Source organism: Stegastes partitus, unplaced genomic scaffold (genome assembly GCF_000690725.1).
Source record: "Stegastes partitus isolate 25-593 unplaced genomic scaffold, Stegastes_partitus-1.0.2 Scaffold667, whole genome shotgun sequence".
Classification (NCBI taxonomy): domain Eukaryota; kingdom Metazoa; phylum Chordata; class Actinopteri; family Pomacentridae; genus Stegastes; species Stegastes partitus.
Window position 1 is genome coordinate 166,351 of NW_007578398.1, and position 26,507 is coordinate 192,857.

At 43.2% G+C, this 26,507-nt stretch overlaps 1 protein-coding gene across 2 annotated transcripts in view; it reads left to right on the forward strand.

Annotated features, from left to right (window-relative positions):
* Window positions 1-26,389, forward strand: part of snx17 (sorting nexin 17) — a 29,494-nt gene extending 3,105 nt beyond the window's left edge. For both annotated transcript variants that reach the window (XM_008290335.1, XM_008290336.1), the window contains 14 exons: window positions 3,676-3,750; window positions 5,529-5,646; window positions 7,276-7,340; window positions 9,113-9,223; window positions 11,037-11,127; window positions 14,507-14,594; window positions 18,369-18,438; window positions 19,095-19,187; window positions 19,481-19,684; window positions 22,962-23,090; window positions 23,884-23,961; window positions 24,115-24,189; window positions 24,283-24,324; window positions 24,422-26,389. In XM_008290335.1, the coding sequence (XP_008288557.1) occupies window positions 3,676-3,750; window positions 5,529-5,646; window positions 7,276-7,340; window positions 9,113-9,223; window positions 11,037-11,127; window positions 14,507-14,594; window positions 18,369-18,438; window positions 19,095-19,187; window positions 19,481-19,684; window positions 22,962-23,090; window positions 23,884-23,961; window positions 24,115-24,189; window positions 24,283-24,324; window positions 24,422-24,541 (1,359 nt within the window). In that variant the 3' untranslated portion in view covers window positions 24,542-26,389. The remainder of the gene's footprint in view (window positions 1-3,675; window positions 3,751-5,528; window positions 5,647-7,275; window positions 7,341-9,112; window positions 9,224-11,036; window positions 11,128-14,506; window positions 14,595-18,368; window positions 18,439-19,094; window positions 19,188-19,480; window positions 19,685-22,961; window positions 23,091-23,883; window positions 23,962-24,114; window positions 24,190-24,282; window positions 24,325-24,421) is intronic.
* The last annotated feature ends 118 nt before the right edge of the window (window positions 26,390-26,507 follow it).

Here is a 26,507-nt window from a genome sequence, read left to right on the forward strand (position 1 = left end):
TGCACAGAATGTACAGACGTCTGAACTTTTCTCAGAGAAGCGGCGGACAAGTGCACTGGTTTACGGTTAATCTATTCTCAGTTATTTACCCTCACGCTGTTTTTAAACAACTTCCCTTGAATCTGAAAGTCAATACATTTCTATGTTGAGCATTTCCGGTGCCATCTCTGGCTTGTTTCTACCTGGCCGTGCACATTTTTATCCTGCACTGCAGTGGGAACTTCAGCAACAGCTTTTCACCTCTCAGCTGGCAGTCCTGTGACTGTCATTGTGACCTTCCTGTAACCGGCCCACAGGAAGGGACTTTGCTTGATTATAATGCTGAGAGATGGGCTGTGTACCTTGGAACCAGCAGGCCACAGAATCTGCAGAGTTTGCACAGAGCTTTTTAGAATAACAAGGACTGCAGGTTTTTTTTTTTCTTCTCAATACGGCGGTATTTCTGTGCAAACGCAGACACAATTTTAGTTTTGAGCGCTCAAACTTCCTGTTTTGTAGTGAGCTTGTATCTTCCCACATCTTTCACATTGTGTTTCTCAGGATGTTTGTGTGTTGGTGCAAGTGTGGAAAGAAAAAAAACATTGGTGCCGCTGTAGGTGATAGTAACTCATTTACTTAAGATGAGAAACCAGTTCAGAGTAAGTTATAAACTAGTTAATCTGTTTCTGTTTGTAGTTAAGCAACCCATGGGGGTTGGACTCCACAGCATGCCTGTATCAGCCAGAACCAGGCAGTGAGAACTGTCTATAAACTCAAGAGACACAAAGAGGATTCCTAAATTGTGCTCACATTTCATCTTGCACATCAAACTCTTATGTGAGAATAAGGGCCGTAAATATGCACATCACAAGTTGGGTGCAGGGCCAGAAATGGGCAATGATGAAAAGAATACACGTTGACATTTAAAAATAAAATAAACAGTGTCCGGGTTGCAATCAGATATTTGTCACGCTGAAAACATTCAGAAAATGTTGTGATCCCACTTGGGTCTTCTCAGGAGCAGTAACATTTAGATGACATTTCAGTCCCAACCGTATCTGCTTTAGGTCAAAACTATTTTTAAGATGTTTCAATCCCAGTCGGATCTTCGTCTGTAGTATTTAAATTTTTTTTATTTTTTTTTTGGTTTGGAGTTGGTATGCAGGAAAAAACAACATCATTGCAGTATCATACAAGGAAACAGCCTGTCCAGCTGTCCCCGAGTTGAACCGCTTGCAGCTCACCCAAAAAAATGTAGGGTAATTTTTTGCATTGTCAAACAGAGCCAAGACATTCTGCATACTCATTCTTCCTTCCTGCCTGGATACTGCTTACATACACATCTTTTAGCTCACTTTTATTGAACTTCTTTAATCTTCCCTGCAGTAGTTCTGGTCTGTGCTCTTTTTCTGTTCCCCATTGATCGGCTGCACGGTTCACCTACAACATGCACAACTGCATGCATCAGTGTCGCCACGAGTCCATTTGTTTTGACAGATGATGCACTAAGTTGAATATAAATATTAATGGAGACAGAAGTAAAGGAGATTAGACTGTGGCAGTTTGTGCCTTAACATCCAAACTAGGAATCTCCTCAGCAAGCATGCAGAACACTCTGTTATCCGTGGCCAGAGCTGTACGCAGACTGCTGGAGCCTGGTGTTTCTTAGAAAATGCACAAGTGTTATTGTTAATACCTAGAATGTGTGCAAATAACAAAATCATAATAGGATTTGTAAGAAGTGGATTGGCGTTAAAGTTATCCCTGTCTGTCTAGATTATCTTTCAAGTTTTTTTTTCCCAAGGACGTTCTTCTGCCTACGTTTACAAAATCCTTTAAAGTGTTTTTTTTCCAGATGGCATAACTAAAGGATTACTTGTTATTCACATGATTCACTATCATCCTTAATGAGGCATTTGACTTGAAATGTAGATTTACTTTCTGCGACTGCTTCCAAACATGAAGGCCAGCAGAACTTTTGGATTTCTAATTCCAAGCGGTGGTTTTGCGGAGGAGTATTCAGTGATGGCTCCTGTCAAAACAAACAAAGTGTCCCACACAGAACGGATTAAAGATTCCCCCATGTGCTCCCTCCTCTCTGTGTTTGCTCATGTCTGGAAGGTGCAAAGAGAAACTGTCGTGATCTGAAAATGCGCAGCAGGTTCTGCTTTTTGCGTGTAGAAGTCAGCGGGGTGTGATTGAATCCAATTCACGCTGAATTTGTTTGGTCAGCCTAATGAAAACAAAGAGCGAGGAAACACACAGCGGTGAGATGAGATAAGATGGATGGAAACTGAGGTTGGTTGGAGGAGCTGTGAGGGGAATCAGTGGTGAAACTTTACAGTCGGAGAGCATGAGCTTCCTCCAAACCCCAAGCAGTCTCTTGGTGTTTATTTGCTCCTGTCATATTTTTATTCACTGTGGACTCATTTTTCACTGCAGTGTAAATTCCTGCACCTCTGTGGAAACGGCATGAGCATGACTAGAAGTAGAGAAGACTCAACAATGTCTCCTGTGCAGTATGACACAGATGTATTGCTGTAGATCATAAAAGTAAAAATAATTGAATTTCTTAGTTTTACCAAACTTAACCTAGAATTTACACTTTTTTGTTGTTGTTGTTCACAGCTCAGTTTATCTTAGCATCTGTGTTATATGGCGCTCCCTCCATCCTGGTTTTTTTTCTAAACTCAGGTGCTGTGCAGGTGCGTTTCACTCCGCCTTAGTGGCCCTGCCTATAGAGAGTGGAGGAGCGGCGTCGGATGCGGTCGCCGGCTGGTTGTTGCTCATCCCTGTGCTCGCTCTGCTCTCCGGCTTCACGCATGTCAGACTACCTGTCAGACATCCATCGCAACGTCAGCACCTTCGCCTTGTTTCATTTTTGAGTGTTTGCTCTTCCTCAAGTGGAGGACGGAGGTCTGTGTTGTTTACTGGTTTTTCTTTTCGATGGTAGGATAGGCTGTTTCTTCTGCCGTCGTTCAGAGGGGAAGCTGCGGGTCTGTTGCAAGCTTGGTCTGGGTTTTAACCTGGTTTTTGTGTTTATTTCTACCAGCCTCCGGTCTCTTGTTTTGTGTTGGTTGTTTGTAAAGAAAACCGGATGTATTTTAGACTCGCAGTGTCTGGTATGTTTCTGGTCACTTGCTCTGAGCCAATTTTTTTGGTGCAAATAATTTATTTTTGACCGATTCTTAAATGACAAGTAAATCAAAGCGATTCTGATGGAGTATCGTGATTTTAGATTCAGATTTGGTTGATTTTCCCACAACACTGCTTGTCAAGCATTACATTAGTTCAAGAACTGTTGAAGATCTGACTGTTCCTTCTGATTTTACAGGTTCTGATAAATGTTCTAAATTTGGTAGTTTTGTTTGTATGTTTTTCTTTATAAAGACAAAGTGCTGGTGGGGATTGGGATGTCGAGGGTTAACTGCTGTTTCTCTAACTCGGTACTTTGGGCAAAAAACATCTAAACAAACGTGATGCACTGAAAAATACGAGGCTTGCATTTCAATAAGGGTTATTATTAATTATTTATTTGCTGTATCTGCTTGTGTATGCTTTACATCTCAATATGTGCTTTACAAGATTTTTATGCAGATTTATTTTTTTCATGCAGTGTCTGATATTCCGTCTCTGCACCATGTTGGAACAATCTTTCCTTTGCACCTGTTAATTTGCTCCCACTCTTTCCCGCAGGCCTACAACATCCATGTCAACGGCGTGCTGCACTGTCGGGTACGCTACAGTCAACTCCTTGGCCTCCATGAACAGGTGAGGTTTCAGCCGTCACGGTAAACACGGCGCGCTGTCTCTGCGCCCTAAAGCCCAGGTTTGTATGTGCGGCGCTCTGGGTCTTGTGTAAATGCCACCACGCCCACCCAGTGTGACCTTTCATTCGTCTTTGTGCCGCGCGGTCAATACATCAGCCGTCCCATCGCTTTGAATCACGACCACGGTGGCTTGAAAAGTCCTGTGCTCTCCAGCGTGCTCAGACTATTGCCAGTAAATATGCAGTATTGTGGTGGAGGCTGGAGGGGGTGGGTGACATGGAAGGAATGTTCTTGGCCTTTCTTACACTTCACCTGCTGGGAAAAGGAACTTAATCTGAAAAAGAAATGTTGTTGGAAAGTGTTGAGTTGCCTGGTCTTAAGCATTTTTCGGTCTCTGCCTCGGCGACGCTTTACGCAGAGCCAAAGCTATTTTTCAGAGCTGTTATTAGGCAATTAGTGTAATCAGCATCTGCTTGTTTTCTGCAGTGCCGCGGCTGAAAATTAACCCACTTGTGACGGCGCTTCACAAACGGCGTCAATGAGTTAAATGCATTGTCTGTAAGCGATGAGGTCCGTCGTTGGATTTCTCGCTGCTCTTTGTGCTCGGAGTCGTGTATACCGCAGTATATAGAAGCCTACAGCCTTTCAAATGGCCAGTCTCCTGCTTTTACACATTAATAAATAAGCAAGCAAGGGCCAAACTTCACAATCTCCATCCTCAAGTCTGTGTTATCCAGTCTTGACAGTTGCCGTTGCCTGGCAACAGGGTGTGGGAAAGACACTGTCGAATCTTTAAGCATCAACCCCAAAGGGCTTCCTGTGGCGTACGCACGACCCCGAAACGCTCCGGTGATTATGGGGCACACACTCTGCTGAGTTATTGCAGAGAAAATGTGGATGTTAATTGTTTCTCTGCTGCAGTCAGAGCCCGTTTAAAGCCCACAGTGAAAACAGGGCAAGCTCTGTCATACAAGCTTGCATTCATGTTGGACTTAAGGGACTTTGATGAATCTGGAACTTGTGCTCATTGTCTGTGGCTGTGATGTCTGATTTGTATGTGCAACCGGTGCCGCCTCTGACGTACTGAAAATACCAAAGGGCAGCGTGTCGAAGTGAAAATCACCTCTCTTCCTCTAACACCCACTGTGGCCTACCTACATCGTGCCATATGTGCCAGACCCGTGCGTTTTTATAACGAGGGAAAAAAAAAAATGTTCCAGTGAATTCCTAATGATGAGTGTGAAGAATTGCCTTCGCCTGCAGGAACTCAGAGGTTAAAATTAAACCGCATTTGATGTGCGATTGTAGATTTGCGAGGTTTTTAGTTTAAGACTTCCACGGTTCAAAGCGACCAGGCCTCAGATGATAGAAAATGGAAAGAAATGAGTCAAGAAACTGGAAGACAAAGTAAACTTGGAATGACTAGACATTCAAGGTTCCAGATGTGTGTCTGTGTGTGTGCTGGGTGTGTGTGTGCGCGCTGGGTGTGTGTATGTGTGTTATGCACGGAAACTCCACCAGCTAGCCGTTGAAAAAGGGCTTAAAAATAAACCTGTGATTCATCTCAAACAGTCTGAATGTACCTCTTAGAAAAATGAACTCTTAAATTCAAGAGGCTGCTACTCTATACTGAAGGTAACAGGTTTTAATTATGTAAACCCATAAGATGTTATTACGTTATTAAAAGGCCCAGACTCATCTGAAATATCCTCTGTTAACCGTTTAAACCCGAGCAATACGGGCCGCGTTTGCTTCACAACTTGTGGTTTGCATCAACAGATAAAGAAAGAATACGGCAGCAATGTGGTGCCTGCCTTCCCCCCAAAGAAGATCTTCACGCTGACCCCTGCCGAGGTCGAACAGAGACGAGAACAGCTGGAGAAATACATGCAGGCTGGTAAGTTATTCGTGCTGAATGGACCTTTTACAGATGGCTTGTATTGCATTTCACTTTGTTTCTGGATGAATTTAAATCCCAGCTACACTGTGGTTGTTTTTTTGTCAGTGTTTAAATTCTTCTTTGAAATGCAGTTCACATAGTTTATTCCTCGCTTTTAAGTTCAGAGGGTAGGGGTGTTTTTCATGCCATGAAAAGAAAGAAAAATGCACGCAAACTTTGCAGCACAAACATATACATAAAATCATTTCCTTCAAATGCATCTCCACAACAATCAGAGAACGAGTTGGCTTGGCGTCTGCAGGGAGTCTGGCCATACACTCGTCTCTTCATGCCACATAAAAGCACAAATGTTGCACCAAACAGCCGATGATCTGAGCGTGAAGTTAGCTGGGACACAAAGCTTCACTTGACAGAGATATGCTGGCACACCTTATGGGGAAAAAGTCAGGATCTCAGACTTGGTAGGGGTTTAAAAAGTTTGATGGATTTAAATTCTCTAGTGATGACGCACTGCTCTCTGAATTCAAAACTGAATGCCATGGAGATTGAGCCTGCACTGAGAAACTCACTTTTTTATTTTTTTATTCAACTTGCTCAGTTTGGGTGGTTTTCATCATATTACCCAATTTTGTAAACAGGTCAAGGGTGCGTTTTCTGCGTACACACATGAATAAGGGGAACTGGCAGCAATGCACAGGGTTTGTTTTAATCCTTTCAAGCACTGGCGGTTACAGCAGAACAAGGAAGCGTTGTTTGAGTGTGTATTTGCTCATAGTCTGGTAGCATACGCACACAGGGTGTTCTTGGCTACAAGTTCACTTGGTTACATCATGGCCTTTTACATAGTTATGGAAAATGAACTGCCACAAACACAATCTGCTCTGACGCAGATGGCTCAGAACTTTCACATTTTGTCAAACGGTTAGACTAATTTGTAAAAGCACAATAGTGTACAGAATGACAGTCATGTGGTAGTCATGCATGATTGTCATGTAGATAATTACATGCGATGCTCTGCAGCTTACAGCTGCCTCAGTAAAAAAAAAAAAAACAAGACGAGTTAGTCATCATTTGTTTCGAAACTTATTATGAAACATACAACATAGAAAGCTCCTGGTGGTCATCACAGCTGCTGCTTTTCAGGAACTGTCACCCCGGTAACCGAGAACATGGAGGAGAAGCTCGATCTCCTCGTCTGAAGAACAAGTAGATTATACAAAGCCAAGCCACAATGGTTGTCTAATATGTTTATATAGAGTCAAAAATATTGTCGCTGGAACAAGTATTACACGCTGGGTGAGAGGGCTTTTTTGATAAGGACTTCCCCGACACCCTGCCAACGTTTGTCTGCCAAAGAAAAAACAGATATGGACAACTGCCTCAACAAACGTCTAGAAAAGTCCAGTTTCACAAGAACAGAATTAAATTGCATGACAAGAGGAAATAGAAAATAGCTCCACTTACAGAAGTGTTTACAACTGATTGCTAACTTATCAGTTCAAGACCAAACCTCTCTTGTTGACTTCAGTCACTCCTTGAATCCACAAAACGTTGAGATATGACTCATATTGGAACCATGCTGCTGACTCACTTTCTCTCATCGGTCCCTTGTCGATTTCTTAACAGTCCGTCAGGATCCTTTGCTCGGAGCCAGCGAGATGTTCAACAGCTTCTTACGGAAAGCACAGCAGGTTGGTAACTTTTTTTTTTTTTTCCTTTTACCTGAATTAGACCATTTTCTGTTGCACCAACATGATCAACAGACTTGGCAGGAGGTGCTGAATGTTCCTTGCACCAAGATGCTGATGCAGCCATTTGTGTTCCACTAGTAATTAGTTTTGGCGTTGTGGTGGAGTGAGACAGAAGTGTTCTTGCTGTTTGTCGCAGTTTGCGGCAGCGTGTACTGTTATCACGGATTGTGTCATCTTTTCTTGTGAGCTCCTGGTTGGATGTGTGGAATGATTTCATCAAACATGACACTGGGAGGAAGGCAACCGTTTGCCAGCGTAGTTGCATTGTGTGTGGGAACCAGATCATTTTGAGCCATTATATTATTAAAAAAAAAACAAGTGAGACACCTGATGATTCATCCCCACAAGATTTGCCAAAAAGCGCTTTCTGCAGCACCAAAAACGGTCGATGCCGTAAGAACAAACTCATTTCAACGGGATGATGTGTCGGTGATTTATTCAGACCAGGTTGCAGAGTTGATTTGTCATCGTACAGGTTGCGACCTGCATCGCCAGCAGGCCTGCAAATCACCTCGACGGACAGATTCATCCATCTGCAGCCACGTCACACCCATCCTGCTTCTTCCTCCGTGTCCTCCTCTGCTCTCACATTAGCACATTAGAGTCAATGTTTGCGGACCCCCCCCTCCCCGGCCTACTGCGATGACGGCAGGTGCAGAATAGGAGATGACTTACCGCCCGGTGTTGTTGTTTCATCTGCACTTTTAGTGGTAGGGCTGCTCTTGAAGATCCCCGCTGTGGGAGCAGAGAAGACAAGAGATGATGAGAGATTGCCTGGGGACAGGAGAAGCCGGGGCGACCCCCTCCCAGATCTCATGTTTTTTTAATATCAGCTCAGAAGCCATTATTTAGAGTCTGAATTGTTATTCATCGATTTTGTGGGAATTTGTTCTGCCGTCTGTCTTGTTCGCTCGAGGAATGAACTCGAGCGTAAACAGCAGTATTAAACTAAAATAAAGGAAACTGAGGATTCTGTTTATTTCTGCGTGAGCCGACAGAAATAAAAATAATTGGAAGAGAAGAATGTGGCTTTAACAGTCAGTCTATTGATGCATTTGATCAATAAGGAGGAGATTTTGATGATGTGATACCTGCCTTTCAGATGTGCTTTTTTTTGCTGGTTTTCTTTTTGTAAGATGAGTATTTGAAAGAAAATGATACCGGAAACCATCGATAACGTTCAGTCTGCAGTACAAGTTAGTGATTATAGAAGTTTTATTTATTAATGGCTAATAATGCACTTAAGATTTTAACATCAAGCTTGTGGGTTTTTTGCCTTGAATCAGTCCTCAGTGTCTGACTTCATAATTTGTTTATTTCAGACTTTAGTTGATGCAGAAAAACAGAAATGAATCCAACCCTAACGTTCTTTTAATGTGCTGTTTGATGTATTTGTGTTGTGAATAAACTCGATTCCAGTCTCAACCGTAGAACCAACCTATGCAGCTGCACTCGTAGAACCTTTTGGGTCCAAAGTTGATCAGAATTTGGTTTTATCCGCCCTCATATGAAGACATTATAAACAGCGTAATGAAATCAATGGACGTGTTTGTATCTCTGGTTCAGCTCAGCTCCTTCCAGCCTGTGTTTTTTTTTTTTTTTTACATCTACGTGTCCTGCTGTGATTTTGTTGACGACCGACAGGAATGAAAACACATAGCTTACCCATGAAGCTGATTTAAAGCCTGCCATGTTTTGTGTCGTTCCCACAGGAGACCCAGCAGATTCCCACAGAAGAGGTTGCTCTAGACATCTGCCTCTCCAACGGTCAGAAGGTTACAGTCAACATCCTGACCTCGGATCAGACGGAGGATGTCCTCGATGTAAGTGCTCGAGTGCACTCGGTTGCAGAGACACACTTTCAAACAGTCTCCGACTTTACATTTTATGAATATTAATTATATTTTCAAAACTAGATGCTGCTGAAAATTACTCAGACGTAATAAATAATCCTCTGTAGACGTAATAAAACTATGATTACACCTGATTGACTCTACATGTGGCCAGATGCCTCGACAAATTTTTTTTTTTTCTGTGTTTCAACCTTTGCAGCATCTGCAGTATTTGTGTCTGTTTAGCTCGTGGTATTTGAGTGCAGCTCTTCGTAACAGGTCTGGCAGAAACCTGGGATTTCTCCAGGCGAGCAATATCGCTGCAAACTCTCCTGTGAGCTCCGAGACGCGACATACCGTAAATCAAATTAAGTCATGTTTATTTATTTAGACCCTCCTCGCCAAAGCAATACTTAAAGGACTTTATGAAGTCTGGGCTACTTCGATCCAACCAAACAAAAGTCACTAAACAAAATGAGAGTTCACAAACAAAATCCGATGAAGTGAACAAACACACTGAGAAGCACGATGCTTCACAGGTTTATGTAAGAATGCACGACGTACAAAACCACAAAAGTAATGATTATGAGATGATTAATCCATCCATCCATCATCTATACACCGCTTAATCCTCATTAGGGTCATGGGGGGCTGGAGTCTATCCCAGCTGACTCAGGGTGAAGGCAGGTTCACCTGGACAGGTCACCAGTCTATCACAGGGCTGCACTTAGAGACAGACAACCAAGCACACTCACATTCACACCTACGGACAATTTACAATCACCAATTAACCTCAGCATGTTTCTGGACTGTGGGAGGAAGCTGGAGAACCCGGAGAGAACCCACGCTGCACGGGGAGAACATGGAGACTCCACACAGGAAGATCCCGGGTGTCCTTCTTGGAAATATACTGTAAAAAAAATCAACATTTCAATAATATTTACCACTTATTTTTTAAAATCTGTCAAATAGCGATTATGACCAAACCCTTCAGTTTATCCGCTTCACCTTTGATCTTTATTGGCCATTAAAACACAGGAGAGCACACACTGAAGTAACTCACACACATGCTGCTGTTGCATCACGATGCCTTTTTAGTCCGTCTTGGTTTAAAATCAAACTTGTTATAACGTCACTTGATGTTCTGGAAAATTTCACGTGTCTAACAAATATTGTGTGTTTGTAACTGTACTGAAGACATTAAGAAAAATGATGCTTCTGTCTAATTATCGTCTCTTTAACGGACCGATGAAGCCAGAAGTAGTAAATATCTCATGTCAGTTACGGGGTTTAAAGAGACTCTGTACAAACACCCGATTTTTTTCTTTTTCAGTGCACACACAGCAATGAACAAAAGAATTAGAATCTTTTCAAATCAGTTCAGATCTGTTATCTGCTCTTTGCGAAAGTCGCTCTGTTTTGGTGGTAAAATATTGTAGCGTCAAGGAAAAAGGCAGCATACGTTTGACTTTGTGTTTAATGGTTTTCAGAGTAATTGCTTTTGATAAATAGAAGCCTAAAATGAAGGCTAGGTAAGAGAAGAAAGCCCATTTGTCCTCCCAACAGGAGTCAGTATACACATCGTTTACTACTGAAAGACATGTTCGTTAAATCCTCCTCCGTTTCAAAACCTGTCGCGAGATGGTAAAGTATAACTGGCTAGTTTTTAATACACAAGGTCATTCCTTTTTTTGTTTTTTTGAGCTGTTTTTATCCGTCTTTAATCCACCTTTTGAAAGGTTTACAGAAAAATAAAACTCAGATAATAATGAATTGAATTTCCCTCTCGCTGTTTTTTGTGCAGGCTGTCGCGACGAAGCTCGACCTCCCAGACGACCTCGTTGGTTACTTCAGCCTCTTCCTGGTCCGTGAAGGTGTGGATGGAAGTTTAACGTGTAAGTAACAGAGAACAGTGAATAAAAGCAATCCCCTTCTGTTGGAAAGTTTTACCTGCAGCGTCTTAATAAAATGATAAATACTGCTTAATTACACGGTAACTAAAATCCATTTTTGCTGCAAGTTTGAATTAATGTGCCAACAAATAGGACCATATTTCCATTAAAAGCATCCATAAAAGCCATTAGTGCTGATTATTTAGGTCCCTGGAAAAGCTTTTATCAGTAACTTCTGAAATTTCTATTAGTGGTTTCAGGTTTTTTGAGGCACTAAAGCTGGAAACCATCAGATAACGAATGTTTGTTCAGGCAAACTGAGTGCGGAGCACATCGAGCTCTTTGATAACGTAGTTTATGTTTCCATTATTTTATCAGGTCAGCCAAGGATCATTCTCAAAAGACTCACAAATCATACAGGACAAATTATTTTAAGAAAAAGGGACAGGAACAGAGGAAAGTAGGGGGGAAAAAAGAACTGTTAGGCTTCACTTAAGAATGTCTGGCTTTTGATTTTTCCTTTACTTTAAATCTTCTGCAACAAACCAGCGGCTCAGTTTATTTGTCTGACTGTTTGGAGATACGCAGTAGTTAATTTCAAAAAGACAGGACAGCGTCACCCCATGAGAGTTGTATCTGGTGCTTGAGTTCCTGCTGTATCTCTTGCTAGAATGCATAATTTATTTATTAGGTGCTCGATGAGAGCCAGGTGTTTGTTGGCTGCAAAATAGCTGCAGCGTTGAGAGGCTCCTGAGCCTTCGCATGCTGCTGTCTGCTGCGGTTCGAGCTCTAATGCCTGAAACTTGAGTTTGTTGCAAAATGGCGTCGCTATCACTCAACAACGTTCGATTAATGAGGGATTTGCTTCCACTCAGACTGCAGGATAAGTGTACAGTTTCAGCGGACGGTTTAATTTGGCGTGCGCTTTGAACTGCTGGGACAGAATACTGTAAATATAAAGATTCAATTACATGAAAGAAGATGTGTTTGTTGTCCGTTGATGTCCTGAAGATAGATCGCTTAGGCACAGTTCACGTGCTCTTACTTTGTTTTCTGCTTTCGCTGTCTAAGCCCACAATGATTCATACACCTGCCAGGTTTTTATTTCTAGTGAATTATTTAACCAACACATGTTTCTTCTGGCTGGAAATGACAGAAGCAAGCACAACAAAGCAATAGAGATGTTAATGATCCATTTTAACTAGTTCCTTTTTTTTTTTCCCATTTCTGCAATAACCGCCATGTCCAAGACTATTCATACCCTTTGTTAGTGTCTAACAAGTGTTTTTCATGTCTCCACTGGAGTTTCGAACCACTCCTTCCCTCCACAGATACTTGACGTGATTCAAGTTCAGACTCCGGCTCAGGTCACACCAACATGTTGATGCCGTTCTCTGTTTCTTGACTTGGTTCTACCTTTACGGATCATTGACCAGTTAGAAGGTTAAATGCTGCCCAAGGGCAAGTTTTCCTCCAGAGTCTTAATGTCGTCCTCGTCTCTCATGATGCCATTTGCTTAGGTAGGGTTGCCTGGCTTTCTGGCTAAAAAGCACCCCGATAACTTTGTATTCCTGCCACCATGCCTGGTATTCTTTGGATTGAATGCTTCTCCTTTCTTTCGCCAAATGAAAGCCACGTCCCTGCGTCCAAACAGCTCTCATTTCATCTCATCCTACCACAGAGCTGATCACCAAATCAGTGCTCGTCTGTGTCCAGGGCAGTGTTTTTTTTTGTAAATGAGCTTTGTGTGCCAGTCTTGGAGAAGTGCAGTCCTCCTTTTGCTGGCATCTATTGAGATCAGCTTGACATGTTGCTGCCAGAGCTGCTCTGATTCATCAGGACAGTTTGGTGGTGAACGCTGGACTCTTCTTGGCCTCTCACATGACTTTTTTTTTTTTTTTTTGCCAGCGCAGGGATCACTCTTGGCTTCCTACCATGGCTTTTGAAATTTTTCAGTGTGGAACCCATTTTAGTTTCTGGTGACACTTGGCACTGTGGCCACTGGCACTCCAACACTTTGACTCAGCTTTGTAGCCTTTCTCAGTTTTATGAGCAGCCACAACGTGCGACTGAAGGTCCTCACTTCTGGGCTCTTTGGTTTTAGCAATGACTTGCAATTACCGAGTACCTGACTGGAGATCAGCTGCATCAGTTGTTCTCAGTTTATAGTTTACCAGGACCAGTTTGAATGATACAGAAGCTGCATTTTCTCCAAAATGAAACTCATCATTTCCAGCCAGGAGAAACCTACTGGTCAAATAAAACCTCAGCATAGATGGATGTGAATATGAATGAATGTGGGGCTCTTGAAAACAGAAACGCCACATCTCACGGGGTTTATTCTCACTCGCTTTCTCACACCTTTGCCGAGTATTTGCACCTGCGTTCGTGAAAACCTGCATAACACAGGCGAGCAGTTTGTTGCGGCATCACAAACCCTGTTGGGTAAAAAACCCCCCACAGTCCCAATAACTCTCTTCTCTTCCACCTGCCAAATGCTTCCCTCACACCAAATCCATTCCAGGCTGAAAACGGTGCCAGGTGAACTCCTGTAAATACCGCAGACATGTTCTTTATTCCACCGTTTGAATCTGAAGACGTGAGGAGGGCCATGTGGTGAATGTGACTCGACTGTTGGAATCCGGAGCGGCAGGCTGTGGATCAAGCAGAACCGATAGTGGGAGGATTGACATAACAGGATAGCCAGAAAAATTCAATTCGGCTTCCCAGAGGCCTGTTTGTAAATCAATACATGCTGTAAAATATGCAAAGCCACGTCAGGAGGAGCCGGTACGTGATTAGAAATAGTGGTGCCGCTCTTCCTATTTGCCTTTTTTTATTTCCAGTCTCCCACTGATGATTCACTTAGAGGCTAAAAATGTTCCAAAACATTTTAAGCATTCAGTTTGTTTGTGTGTGTGTGTGTGTCTTTTTATTACAGCATCAAAGTAACCAGCATGTGTTTGTATTTCTTGTATACAACATCTCCGCCTGTAATGGAGCGAATGTACTTTTATAAACCCGACCGCAAACTAAGATGCTGTTCAGTCGTGTCATTTGTGGTGCTGAACACATTTATTGATGCCTAAAAAGTGAGCAGCAGCAGCAGCAGCAGCAGCAGCAGGAAGGACCTGAGATCTGCTTCAGCCTCCTTAGGGAATGAAACAGCTGCACATTATGGACACGCAGACACAAGAGCCATTATCTTTTTTTTAACATTTGAATACTCAAGCACAGAAAGTTTTACCCTGCTGGGACCTGTCCAGATGGTGTGTTCCCATCCGTCATTGTTTGTTGTTACCATCATTATCCATGTCCTTGGGACTTGAGCTGCACTTGAGCCTAACTCTTTCTCTTTTTTTTATCTCCGTCTCTCCCTCAGTTGTCCGGAAGCTACAGGAGTTTGAGCTGCCTTACGTGTCCATTACCAGCTTGCGGAGCTCCGAATTTCACATAGTTTTACGGAAAAGGTACAAACCACCTGCTCACATTTGTCCTTCCCACAACTTCTCTGATATATTGTTCTTCTAAACCTATAAAGAAAAGAAAGATATTTCTGTTTGCAGCTCGTACGCCATCTGCTGTTCTCGGTGTAATTAAATTCAGTTTGTTTATATATTCTGGGTGTTGCTTACCAAATTTCTTATCTGTGGTGGAACGTTTGTTCTTGATGTGGTGGAGAGACAGTTAGGTTAACCATAGACTGCTTATCGATGTCACCAAGAAACCTGTGTTTGCTAAAGACAGTAGTTATCATGAGCAGACAGTAACCGTGTTTGACCGTCACTGTAGAGAAGACAGGGATTAAACACTGACATGAGTCTGATGTTACTGCACCAAAGCACTCTTTGTCTAACCACAACTAGTCATATTGCAATTTAAAGTCTATAAATGCACAGCCCAGTATGTTTAACTGGTCATACTGTAGTTAAACTAGACAAACAACAAAAGCATGACATGCATTTCAAGCATAACAGATAACTGAGATTACATTTAGTAATTATATGATCATTCAGCTCGCTGTATATCGTGCGTCACATCTTTCAGCCCGACTACAGAATTCCCTGCAATGATCTTTTTAATTTATAACGTCTTCAGCTGCAGTCAGAATCATGTGTCACTAATTAACTGGAAAGCCTGAAATCAGAGGGGTCGTTTACACTGATGTTTAACCCTCTGAACCAGTCTCTGGGTCACAGTTTTTACTCACTGTGGGTTTATTTTTCACTGCAATAATAAATCATGCACCTCTATGGAAACGGCACAACCATGGCTAGAAGTAGAGAGAATATACAGATGTCTATTTAGCACTTTGACACAGTCATAATACCATAAATCGTGACAAAAGAAAAAAATACAATTAAAAATGAAAAAACTGCAATGAACAACATTTTTCCAAGTGTCCACATGTGTTACCAGTATGGAAAAAAAAACAAAAAACTCTACGTACTCTAAATTTTTTACAAATTACATTTTTAATTTGTTCTCAGAAACTCAGAGGCTCTTAGACTTTTTCGTGTTGATGTAAAACAATGATGCAACATCTGGATTTTTTCCATTTGAAACCATAAGTCACCCATGATTAGTTCGAGGACCATTGGAAATGTGAAAATCCACTGACTCTTGGCTTTCTTCCAGACCTCACAAGACCTCAAAGAACATGTACAGCATTTGTTCAAGTGCACCCTGCAGGTGTTACCAATAATGTAAAAAAACAAATGTGGATCTATATTCTATAAATATGTTCTTTCTGTCAGCGGGATTTGGGGTTCAGAGCAATACATTTGTCTTTAGTGATCGTTGATTGATTACCAGCTTTAAGCTTTTTCTTGACATGAAGTTTGACAGCTTGAGGAGAAATGAACAGCCTCAAAAACCCCCATAAAATTGAACCTGCACCTCTCTAACACACAAAGCCGTAGCTCTTCATTGTCTCTATTTGTTTTTCGTCAACAAATCTTCCGGTTCTCGTCTATTTTGGTTGACATGTGCAGGGAAATTAGTGTCACCGAGAGCTGCATGCCACAAAAACTACAAAAATCTGAAAAATCTCGATGGGTGGGAGCGACTGCGTTTAGCCGGGCCACCCAAACACTCAATTCACGCAATATACCGACTTTCCATTCAGCCTGAACTTCTGCGATTTCTCCCCTCGTCGACATTTTTCCCGTCCTTCATGTGTCTGTTCTTTCGTCACCCTGCCTCCCGCTGACTCTGGAGGTACACAGGATGTTTACTTTCTTTCTGCCTCAAGGAAAGTCTCAGTCCTCCTGACCTAGTTTCACTGTGGAGTGTGGAGGAGCGAGGGAAGAATGAATGTAGAACTAACAAGTGGAGGTGGAGGAAAAACAGACCCCCAGTGTATGAGATCCAGGGGAAGATGAGGTCAGAGTGAATGAAGAAGAAAAAAAAAAAAAGGCTCTTTTTGGCTAAGTGTGAATGCTAAAAATGGAGGAAATGTGTCTCAGCCCACTGAAAACATTGAATTTACAAAACGTCAATCATTTTTCATTGCAGAGTTATTTAAAGCATTTGTGAAAATTAAAGCCGGCTGTTTATGCTCGCGGCAAAATTATCTTAATACAGTATTTATGTACAATAGTCTGGCTATGTGGTATTTTTAGGGCAATATTCCAACGAATGCTGCGTCTCAGCGGGGTCTTTCAGTGCACCGTCGGTTGAATCTGGTAACAGACAGAAAACACTACGCTACAGATTCCTGTTCCTCCCTGTCTTTTCCTCCTCCGTTCACCCCTCTCCTTCCTCTTCTCTCGTGTTTTGAAATGCCGATGTGGCCATGCAGCACGCTTCACGTCTCCTTGAACAACTTCTCCTTTTGCTGACGCTCCCTCGTGCCGTTACAACACGTTAAATTTCACGCCTGCATTAAAGCGTTTTGGAGACATGAATACAATGAAGAGTTTGTTGAAGTGGATTAAAAAAAAAACTGTTAACTGAGGCAATAATAATCCTCAACTGAGGTCTGAAAGTGGAATCAGTTAAAGGAATTCATATCTAGAGGCTGAGAGATAAATATACTCCAAAGTATGTGCTCTCTTTTTCTTTCTTTTCCTGTAATCAGATTTGCGCGGTCCCGGTTTCCATCCTTCTCTGTAAACGGGCAGAGAGGAGTCGATGCATTTCTTTTGTAACGTCACGCTCCACTCCTCAGGCTGCCCTCTAGCACCCACACATCTCTGTGTGCAGGAACACCAGCAGTGCTTTTAATAGAGCTACAGTGCTGCCTCTGGCTCTTTGTATCGCTTCACTCACATCACCGTCAGCAGGCCAACCGTCCTTCAACCTCCACAGCAAATAGTCCTCGAGATGGATGTTTACGCGGCTCTCTCGAGCTGAGGAGTTTGTCTGGGAGTCGCTGGCATTTCTCAGAATTGGAAAAAAATCCCATTCTTTTTAAATGTATGTCTAATTTAATTGACTTTAAATGTACACCGGCCAGACAGTTTGTTTGAGACTGTCATGAAAGCACTCCGTCTATCTCCTACTTTGGTAATTTAGAGGCGTTCAGTTTATTTATTGGTTGATAGTCCTGGTAATATGTGAAAATTATGTTGGTTTCTCATAAAACAAGAAATTTGGACACATTGGGGCATGAACAGTTTCAGAAATGGAGACACGTCATCGTAGCCACTTTATGTATTTTGCACCATATCTCCCAAACTAAACAAAAAAGCTGATGTTCAATAACCGAGGATTGTAATAATATCATATACAACACCGTAAAGTATTCAGGTAAATAGTTATTAGTCAATTATCAGAGAACAAAGGTTTGCTATAGCTAAATTATACAGAGTTTTAAAGGTATATTCCTTCTGTTCATTTGGTTGTAGCAGAAAGTAAAATGAGCACCGTGGCTGCAACAAGGCGCTGTTGTGATGCTCGCAGTAACCAAGCTTCATACTTGAACATTGACTATGAAGCAGTTTGAATTCTTCTCAGGCTAAATAAACCTTTTAAACATATCAGATAGTTGAAAAACGCCTTGTCACAACACATAGAACAGATGTTTTTTGATGAAACATTCTTCAGGACACCAGCGCTTTGCAGAGTCATAATAATACTAATTGGTAAATGTACATATTATAGTCGAGCCAAATGTGTTTGAGGCTCAAGTCATTCATTACATGCAGCACATTAGTAAATGGTACCAACCACTGTGACGGGGCTGCTGTGTTCGTTGTAATTTATTTAGAGTATGTAAATGTTCTGTTGTGTTTCTGCAGCTACTGGGACATGGCGTACGACAGCGACGTAATGGACAACAGAGTGGGCCTGAACTTGCTATACGCCCAGGTAGGATATTTCATTACTTCAGTAAACCAGACGCTGTTGTTTGTTTCCATTTGCAGCCATTTGCAGCCGTAGTCTCGACAGCACCTTTTAAATTAAATTCCCCTTGAGATGTGCACCCAATCAGAAAATCCAAATTAGACCCGATAGCGTCTGTGTACATCTCGCATCTGTTGCGTTTTATTGAGCTCGCGCCGTGCCAGCATCACATCAAGAAAACTGAAATCAAGCAAGTGCGTCATGCTTTGGCTGCCAAATTTCTTTGGTCCATCCCCCGGGTCCCTCCATTATCTGATGGTGTTGTCAGCTTGTTTTGACTTTGCAACACCTTGAATCTCTTTGTGTACCTCTTTGATCCTATTAATAGCGAGCTCCCTTTGCTGCGACAGTCGCGATCTGTCGTATTAAGCACTTTTCAGGTTGCGAGCTTGATTAAAATCTGGAGCTGCTGAGTGCTGCCTCGGTGTAGCAGAACAGTGTTTGCTAGCATGTGCGTTCATGCATATTTCTGTGTAATTAATTTGCTGACCTGCACTGTTTACACGAAATCCCAAGAGGGAGATTTCTCCTACCCAAGGAAACGCAATAACCTGCTTTTATTCTGTTCAGCTGTGTAGAAAGATGAAGCTCTACCTCCTGGTTTTTTTTCCCTTCACCAGACAGTGTCTGACATCGAGCGAGGCTGGATACTCGTCAACAAAGACCAGCACAGGCAGCTGAAATCACTGCAGGAGAAAGGCTCCAAGAAAGAAGTAAGCAGGAGCATCTCTTCTGGAGGGTTCTGCCAGTACAGTGTGTCGCTGGAATCCAGCTGATACTCAGAAATGTCTCCGTCCAAGGATAGATCTGTAGACTACAGGGAGTAGTGCCTCTGGTGCATTCTGCTTTGCAATTAGCCCAGTTTTTTCCCATGATATGAATTTTTAATCACATCAATCCAGGAGAGAATTCAAACTTATTTTCTTCAGGGATTTCACTGGGTTTGGGGTTCAGGAAAGTTAGGCCTCTAAAAATTGTTTTCTTCTGCTTTTTTTTCCCCCTCCAGTTCATTCATCTAGGTCAGACGCTCAAATATTACGGCTACATCAAGTTCGACCCCTGCATCACTGACTTCCCCGAGAAGGGCTGCCAGGTCATCGTCAGCGCCGGCAACAACGAGCTCAACTTCCACGTCAAGCTGCCCAACGAACAGATGAAGGAGGGAAGCTTCAAGGTCACGCGCATGAGGTGTTGGAGAGTCACTTCTTCAGTAAGTGGAGGCGTGAGAGAGTGAATTCACCTTCAAGCTCACCTGGAAGCTCTGAAATAATACTGTTATTAGGAGACGACGAGCTGCCAACAAGGCCTCCTCTCGCTGCCGCACCAGAAAACTAAATGCGTCTGGTCCTGCCAAGCGCTGGTTTTTACACCAACTGCTGGCTGAAAGTGCTGACCTCCTCACCGTTTGTCTTCATCAGTCCAATTACCCAAACACGCAGCCCACACAAGGACGGCATCACCGTATTGATCCGCTAGATTAACACATAGAACAGCATCTTCTGTTTGAACTGATAATTATCTGCTGGCATGGAGGCGATGTGATGGCATCCATTAAGAGGAAACACCCGGACCGCCTTCTCTGTTTACAGGCCAGAGCGTTTGGATGTTACGCTTTGTGTGTTTCCTGGCTCTGCGCTTTGAAAACGGATATTTCGCAAAAAGTCTCAGCTTTCATTTAGGTTCCTATCAGTATAGAAAGTTGTGCGAAGGAAGCGGCTCCCAGAGTTTAGGAGTTCAGCAGAGACGGGACAGATGTACATGTTGGACCCACAGACATCACCAGATGCTTTTTATCTTCTCTGGTAATGGTCTCCAGGCCTTCAGCTGCAGCATGTGAGTCTCTCTGCCTTCAGTTTAGTCTTCAGCAAGTGGAATGTGGCTGAAATAGATCGAGATCAGACTTGGCCAGTGGAGGATATTTGTTTAGGATTGTTGTCCTGCTGGATAATATGAGATTGTGAGCGCACAGAATACTCCTGTTTACCTCCACACTCCCGCTAGTTCACCTACCGGCCAGATTTAGGAGGTGACTATGTCGTCAGATGCCTATTAAACCATGTGGACAGGCCAGGGGGCGCTGTTAAAAACACCTTCTTTGATTTCTGCAGCGCTTTTTACACCATTAGGCCTCCACTGCTGAGTTTCTGTTTCCCCTTCACACTCCAAACTCCAGGTGTGACATGGAGACCTGCCAGCGACAGACGTTCTCTGTTGACTGTGCAGTTGTTGGATGTGTCAGACGCACCAGAGGGTGGTGGACAGTTTAGTGGTTTGGTGTGAACTGAGCTGAACTTTCTGCGGGTCAGCATCAGCAAATAAAAATAGCCGGCGGTTGACTTCAGGAGATCCAGGACTGTCGCTGCTCCTCTTTCCATCGGACCAGAAACTGTGCAGCTCTCTGCAGGACGGGCCACAGTCGACTCTTTTCTTTTTATTATTCAGAGTTCTTTATATAGCACCAGTTCACAACGTAGGCCATCTCAACGTATGGGCAACACCTTACTGTATTAAATTATAGAGAGAAGCTCACTGGTTCCTTTTGAGTGAACAGTGGGAAGAAAAAAAATCCTTTGTAACAGGAGAAAGCTCAGAGGCAGATGGAGGCTCCATCCTTCAGTGTTTGTGCCACCTTACTCAGGATGTTTTATGAGTCTGCAGCGACGGAGGATGGATGATTCCAAAAGACGTCTTTATAAGGAGGCCAGCTCTGTCCTGAGGAGGGAGCTGGATATTCTAGTGTACGAGAGGAAGATGTTGTCAGAAGCGCTCTCCATCACGGACAAAAGCTCCCAGAGACTAAAAATCCTTGACTGAATGTCACAGAACAACCGTCCCTCCTGTGACCACCCACGTGTCTGAATGAATATTATAGAAGTTCTTAGTTTTATTGTACAACATCCACATCCTTTGCTGTAACAAAAGAATTTTCCTTCAGGGACTTTTCTTATTATTTATTAACTCCGTCACATCCTTCAGCAGTGAAACCATCAATAGGTGCCGGTTCCCCCGGCAGAACCGCAGCAATGTTTAACCAATGAGGTGGTGCTTTGGGTCATGAGCGCCTCCGATTTTTCTTTGCCTCTTCCTATTACTGTGATAGATTTTTGTTTTGTTTTGTTTCATCAGTCTAGAGAACTTTGGACGGATCGATAGTTGGGATTTTCAGCCCTTTTTTTTTTTCACGTCTCTAAATTTTCCCCCTGACTTTGTGAAAGTGGAATATTAAATACCTGGAGTGAATTTACTCCCGTTAACTCTGACTTAAATGAAATTAGCAGTGTTTCTGTTCATTAGAGACTGAAGCTGGCAGAAAAAAACATCTTTTAGATTAGATTAGAATAAAATACATCTTCGAATAGCTCCAGAAAACCTGAATCAGTTCAAAGTGTTTTGTGCCACACAGTGGATCTGCCTGTTCTGCTTTTGTTCCTGCTTCCAGCCCGTCAATTCTGTGAAAACCTGAACAATCTGTTTTGCTGAGAAAAGCATTTACACGAGGCTCTACCCACATAATTTCAGCTGACATTTAAAAGATGAACATTTGCAGGCGCGAGACCTCATTTAAATGGAGATGGGCGCCGCGGTTCACGTTTGTGTTGCGTTAATGTTTGAGCAGCGCAGTCATTATGTGTATCACAGGAGCTTTTATGAGGCTCCAAAAGTTAATTTGCACAGAGATCTGGACACATGGCAACACATGGACAAATTAAAATGCATCTTAGCCCGTGTGATTACAGACTGAGGCCCCATGCTGCCCGGCCGGGTGATTAATTCCTCGGCTCATTCTCTGAGGTCAAAGTCATTTTAATGAGCCCTTTCCTGTCCAACAAAATATTCAAAACATCTCATTTGGTGCCGCGCTGCAACCCCCCTCGTAGCCCAATCTCAAATTGCACACGGAAGGACACGTATAAACAGTCGGCATGTGTGTCAGACCTTTGTTTTTGCCTGCGTTTCTGCTCTGTGTGGTTAGCATGGGAGGTACGGCTGGTTTCTGGCCCAGAGGAAACAGCCTCAGCGTCGAGGCTTGTTTCCAGGGAGCTCCTCTGTGTGCGTCTTTGAGCTTCAACACACTTCGAAAGTCTCCACTTTGTATGTGTTTCTTTCTTTGCGCCCGTGTTAATCTTTTAGCGAGCATCTTCTTAAGCTTCCTGTCGTGTGCGACGCAGCAGCTCGAGGACGGAGGCTTTACGGCGAAGAGATGTAGGATAGGAAATGTGTTTGAGCTGCTTACATGGACCTCCGGTCATAGAGAAGAATAGCAGCTTATCCTCTGCTTAAGAAGGCAAGTTGGATGTCGGTTTGGAAATCTGTTCCTTTGTATTCCGCTCACGAGCAGATAGAAGGTCGGCGGAGGAAAAAAAAACAGGATGAACATAAATCATAAGCGGCTCAGTGAGTGTATTGTTCATTTAGGAGATGGTGATGAAGATAACAATGATGAGGACACCTGCCAAGCACCAAACCGTTCCTTCTCTCTGTTGCAGCAAGTCCCGATAGCCAACGGTACGACCAATCCCTGCAGCTCGGCCAAATGTGAGGTCAAACTGGAGCTGGCCTTCGAGTATCTGATGAGCAAGGACCGCCTGCAGTGGGTCACCATCACCAGCCAACAGGTGAGAGGTCGTTTAGAGGGCAGTCAGTGTGGGCACAGCATGTGTTTGTGTATGATTTCAGCATTTTTTAGAATGTTTGGGCACAAGATTAGCGCTCCTTTGTGTGTTGATATTGTCAATAAGCCACTTTATTTGCTCGTCGGATTACCTCAGAAATGCATGAAATATGAAAGCAGGTCTGTTTGTCTCGGCTCCTAAAAATCTGGGCTTTTGGAGGCGCTTGGTTTTCACTGGACAGGTTACACAGAGCATTAGTTGTGTTTCAATACAGTCCGTCATGTTCCTTTCCTTCTTCAGCTAACGTACACCCATATGAGGTGCGATCAAGAAGTTCAGGGACTGAGTCTGATATGAAAATTAAAAACTAATCCTGATTTAAATTCTGCCCCCGTCCCTGTCGAAGCAGCTCCCAGTGTTTGTCATTTCACCTCAAAAGCACCATCGATAATGAGCGCTGAATCTCTTTATCGGTGCCAGAGCAGCAACTCTTTTAACTTGCATTTAATTTTGGGGAAAAGTAGAAATCACAGGGAGCTAAATCCAGTGAGACGGGCACTTTGGGGCCTGTTTTGGGATCCGTTGGGAACCAACATGTCGTCACAAAAACATCCACAGGTTTCCACAGCTTACAGGTCGTACCTTAACGTGACGCAGCATCCTGACTGGTTACAGTCAATCACCACAACCAGTCCCAGAACTTTCTGATCAGCCCTCACATGCACAAGAAAGACTCTGCGTGAAACCATCCTCGTTGCTGGTCAGGATTTTATCGAGCGTCCGTTTCTCATTTCAGGCGATCATGATGAGCATCTGCCTTCAGTCGATGGTGGATGAATTAATGGTGAAAAAGTCTGGTGGCAGCATAAAAAAGGTTTGTAGAGGAGGTGACCTCAGCTCGTGCACCTTGAATGTGATGTTCAGCATCGTAGCTCCACACATACGCCATCTGACGGCCTCATTTCAAACATTAACAATCATTTTTATTGCGTCCTCACTTCTTTTGCTGCCTCCTGTCACACGTCAGATGCTGAGGAAACGACACAACGGCTCCATCCACCGGCCCGACAGTCAGCAAGCTGTGAAATCTCCCCCTCTACTGGTGAGACACGAGATGACAAGTGTGGAAACGTGTTGGACTCTGTGTAGACGTCAGATTGATGTTAATTTGACTCTGTTTTGTGTTCGGCTGCAGGACTCCCCCGACCCAAACCGTGAACAAATTGTCAAACTCTCGGTGAGTAAATCTTGAGAACACGTTGAAAGAAGCAACACAAAGCTGAACAACGCAGTCGATGATCTTCACTAATGATTCTGTTGATGCTTCCTTCCAGACCAAGCTGAGCTCGGTGTCTCTCAGAGGGATCAGCGCCTCCAACTCGGCAAACGACATCAGCGGCAACGATTTCCACGGCAACTACGCTTTCGAGGGAATCGGGGACGACGACCTGTAACCCCTCGTTCACATTCCTCCCCCCTACCCCACCCCCCGTTCATTCCACCGTTAACGACTGGGACGACGGAGACTACGAGCTGAGCCGAGCCGAGCCGATCGGTCCACGCAGGCGTCCACTTCTGCAAGATTGTAGCTTCTTCCTGGAGAAATCGCTGCCTTAAGCTCTCGTTTAATCTTTCCTTTAGGCTCTGAAGGCTCGATGTTTTAGTTCCAATCACCACATTCAGACTCTGTGTCCCCCCCAAGTGTTTGTTGAAGTCGTGGAAAACTACATGAAGAAAACCTGAAAGATCCTGGATTCTCTCCTCGGCGGCCGCATGTTCTTTTCCAACCAGGGAGCCGAATGTTTAGTCAGACCTGGCACTAGTGATGAGGAGTGGAGATAGCTGTCGGCGAGTTCCAGCGAATGTGTTGAAAATTGATCTCAAAACTGTAGAGCAGCCGCTTACCGATATCGATGTTTGGCTTGGCTAGAAACCAAAATGCTACGTTTTTATAATGTCCTCTGTATTTCACTCTGCTCGTTTGCCGAGTCAGCGAAGACATCGGCGGCGTTCTCAGCTTAGCGTCACTCGTGCTGCCTTCAGAAGTAGTCTGATGCCTTAACTTTACTTCTTTTTTTTGCCATTCGACACGACGCGGGTTCGAACTAAACATCTGCATCGTCCGGCGTTAGCTAGAATCTTGCAGAACGAGGTTAATGGTCGATTCGGCTGAGCTGCTCGCACTTGCTGAACCCATCATTTTGCACAGTATTACAGGTGGAGGCCGACGTTTGGAGGTGGAGGAAGGGGGGGCGGAGGGGCTCTGTACATCCATCTATGATTTTATTTTTTAACCAATTTTTTAAGGTTTCTCATAAATGCCAAATTATAGTTTACTAAAGCATTTTGCACAAAATAAACATAAAAAATTATGACAATGTCACTTTTTATATTATGTACATTCAATTAAGTATTCTGAACATTTACTAATATCTTTATCCTCATAGCTTATTGTAATCAAATAGATCAAATGTAGTCTAAGCTGTACGGAACAAAGTTTAAATGGATCAACATTTATCATGTTTACATCATGTTTTAGGGGACTTCTTTTGTTTGTTTTGTTTTGTTTTTTTAGTTCAAATGGAAAGTGTTTACAAATTTTCACATCTGATTTTCTCGTCGTTTTTCGGGGGCGTGTCGCGGGGAGCACTACTCTTCGGCTTCGGTTCGGTGTAATTTGTTTGTGCCAATCATCTCAGAGGATTTAGCTGAACAAGGTGCTTCGGTGAAATGTGATCACAATTGCTGGAGTGAATATAGTTCATGGAGGGCAGGCAACAAAATGAACATATCCCGCTGTTTTATAGCACGTGTCATTCCACTTTTATTGCGCTTGTTTCAAGAAAAAAAAAAAAAAAAAAGAAAAAAAAAAAGCTGCACCTCAGCACGTTATGAAGCCTCTAAATGTAAATCAGTGCCAACCTAGCAACAGCTTTACTCTCACTGGTAGCAAGAACTGCAAACAAAGTGTTCTCAACGTCTCGTTCTCTCACTGCTGTGATTCTTCTCAGCTCAGTTACTTTTAGAGTAGGGAGGAGGACGCCACCGGCCTTCTGGGGCTTTTCATGTTCTCTGTTCCTGTCAAAACTTTAAGCAAACAGGTCCTGGATGTTCAGTGTGTAGGTGCCAAATTCCACTTTAAAGTGCAGTTTTTTGTTTTTTTTCATCAGCGACGTCAAACTTCACGAGCATTGTACTGACTCTGTTCGCTCCACTAATGTTCTGTTTGGTTTTAGGGGTTAAGGTCAGTGGCGGCTGTCTGGTCTGTTTGTCATGATGCTAAAATAAACTCTGAAATTCAATGATGTCGTGGTTGTCGGTTAATGGGCGTCTTCGCTCGTCGAGGAGGAGTTCTCCCACGTCCGGCTTCACTTCTCTGCCATGTAGCGCAGCGAGCGAGAAGCATTAGGAGACGAGTTT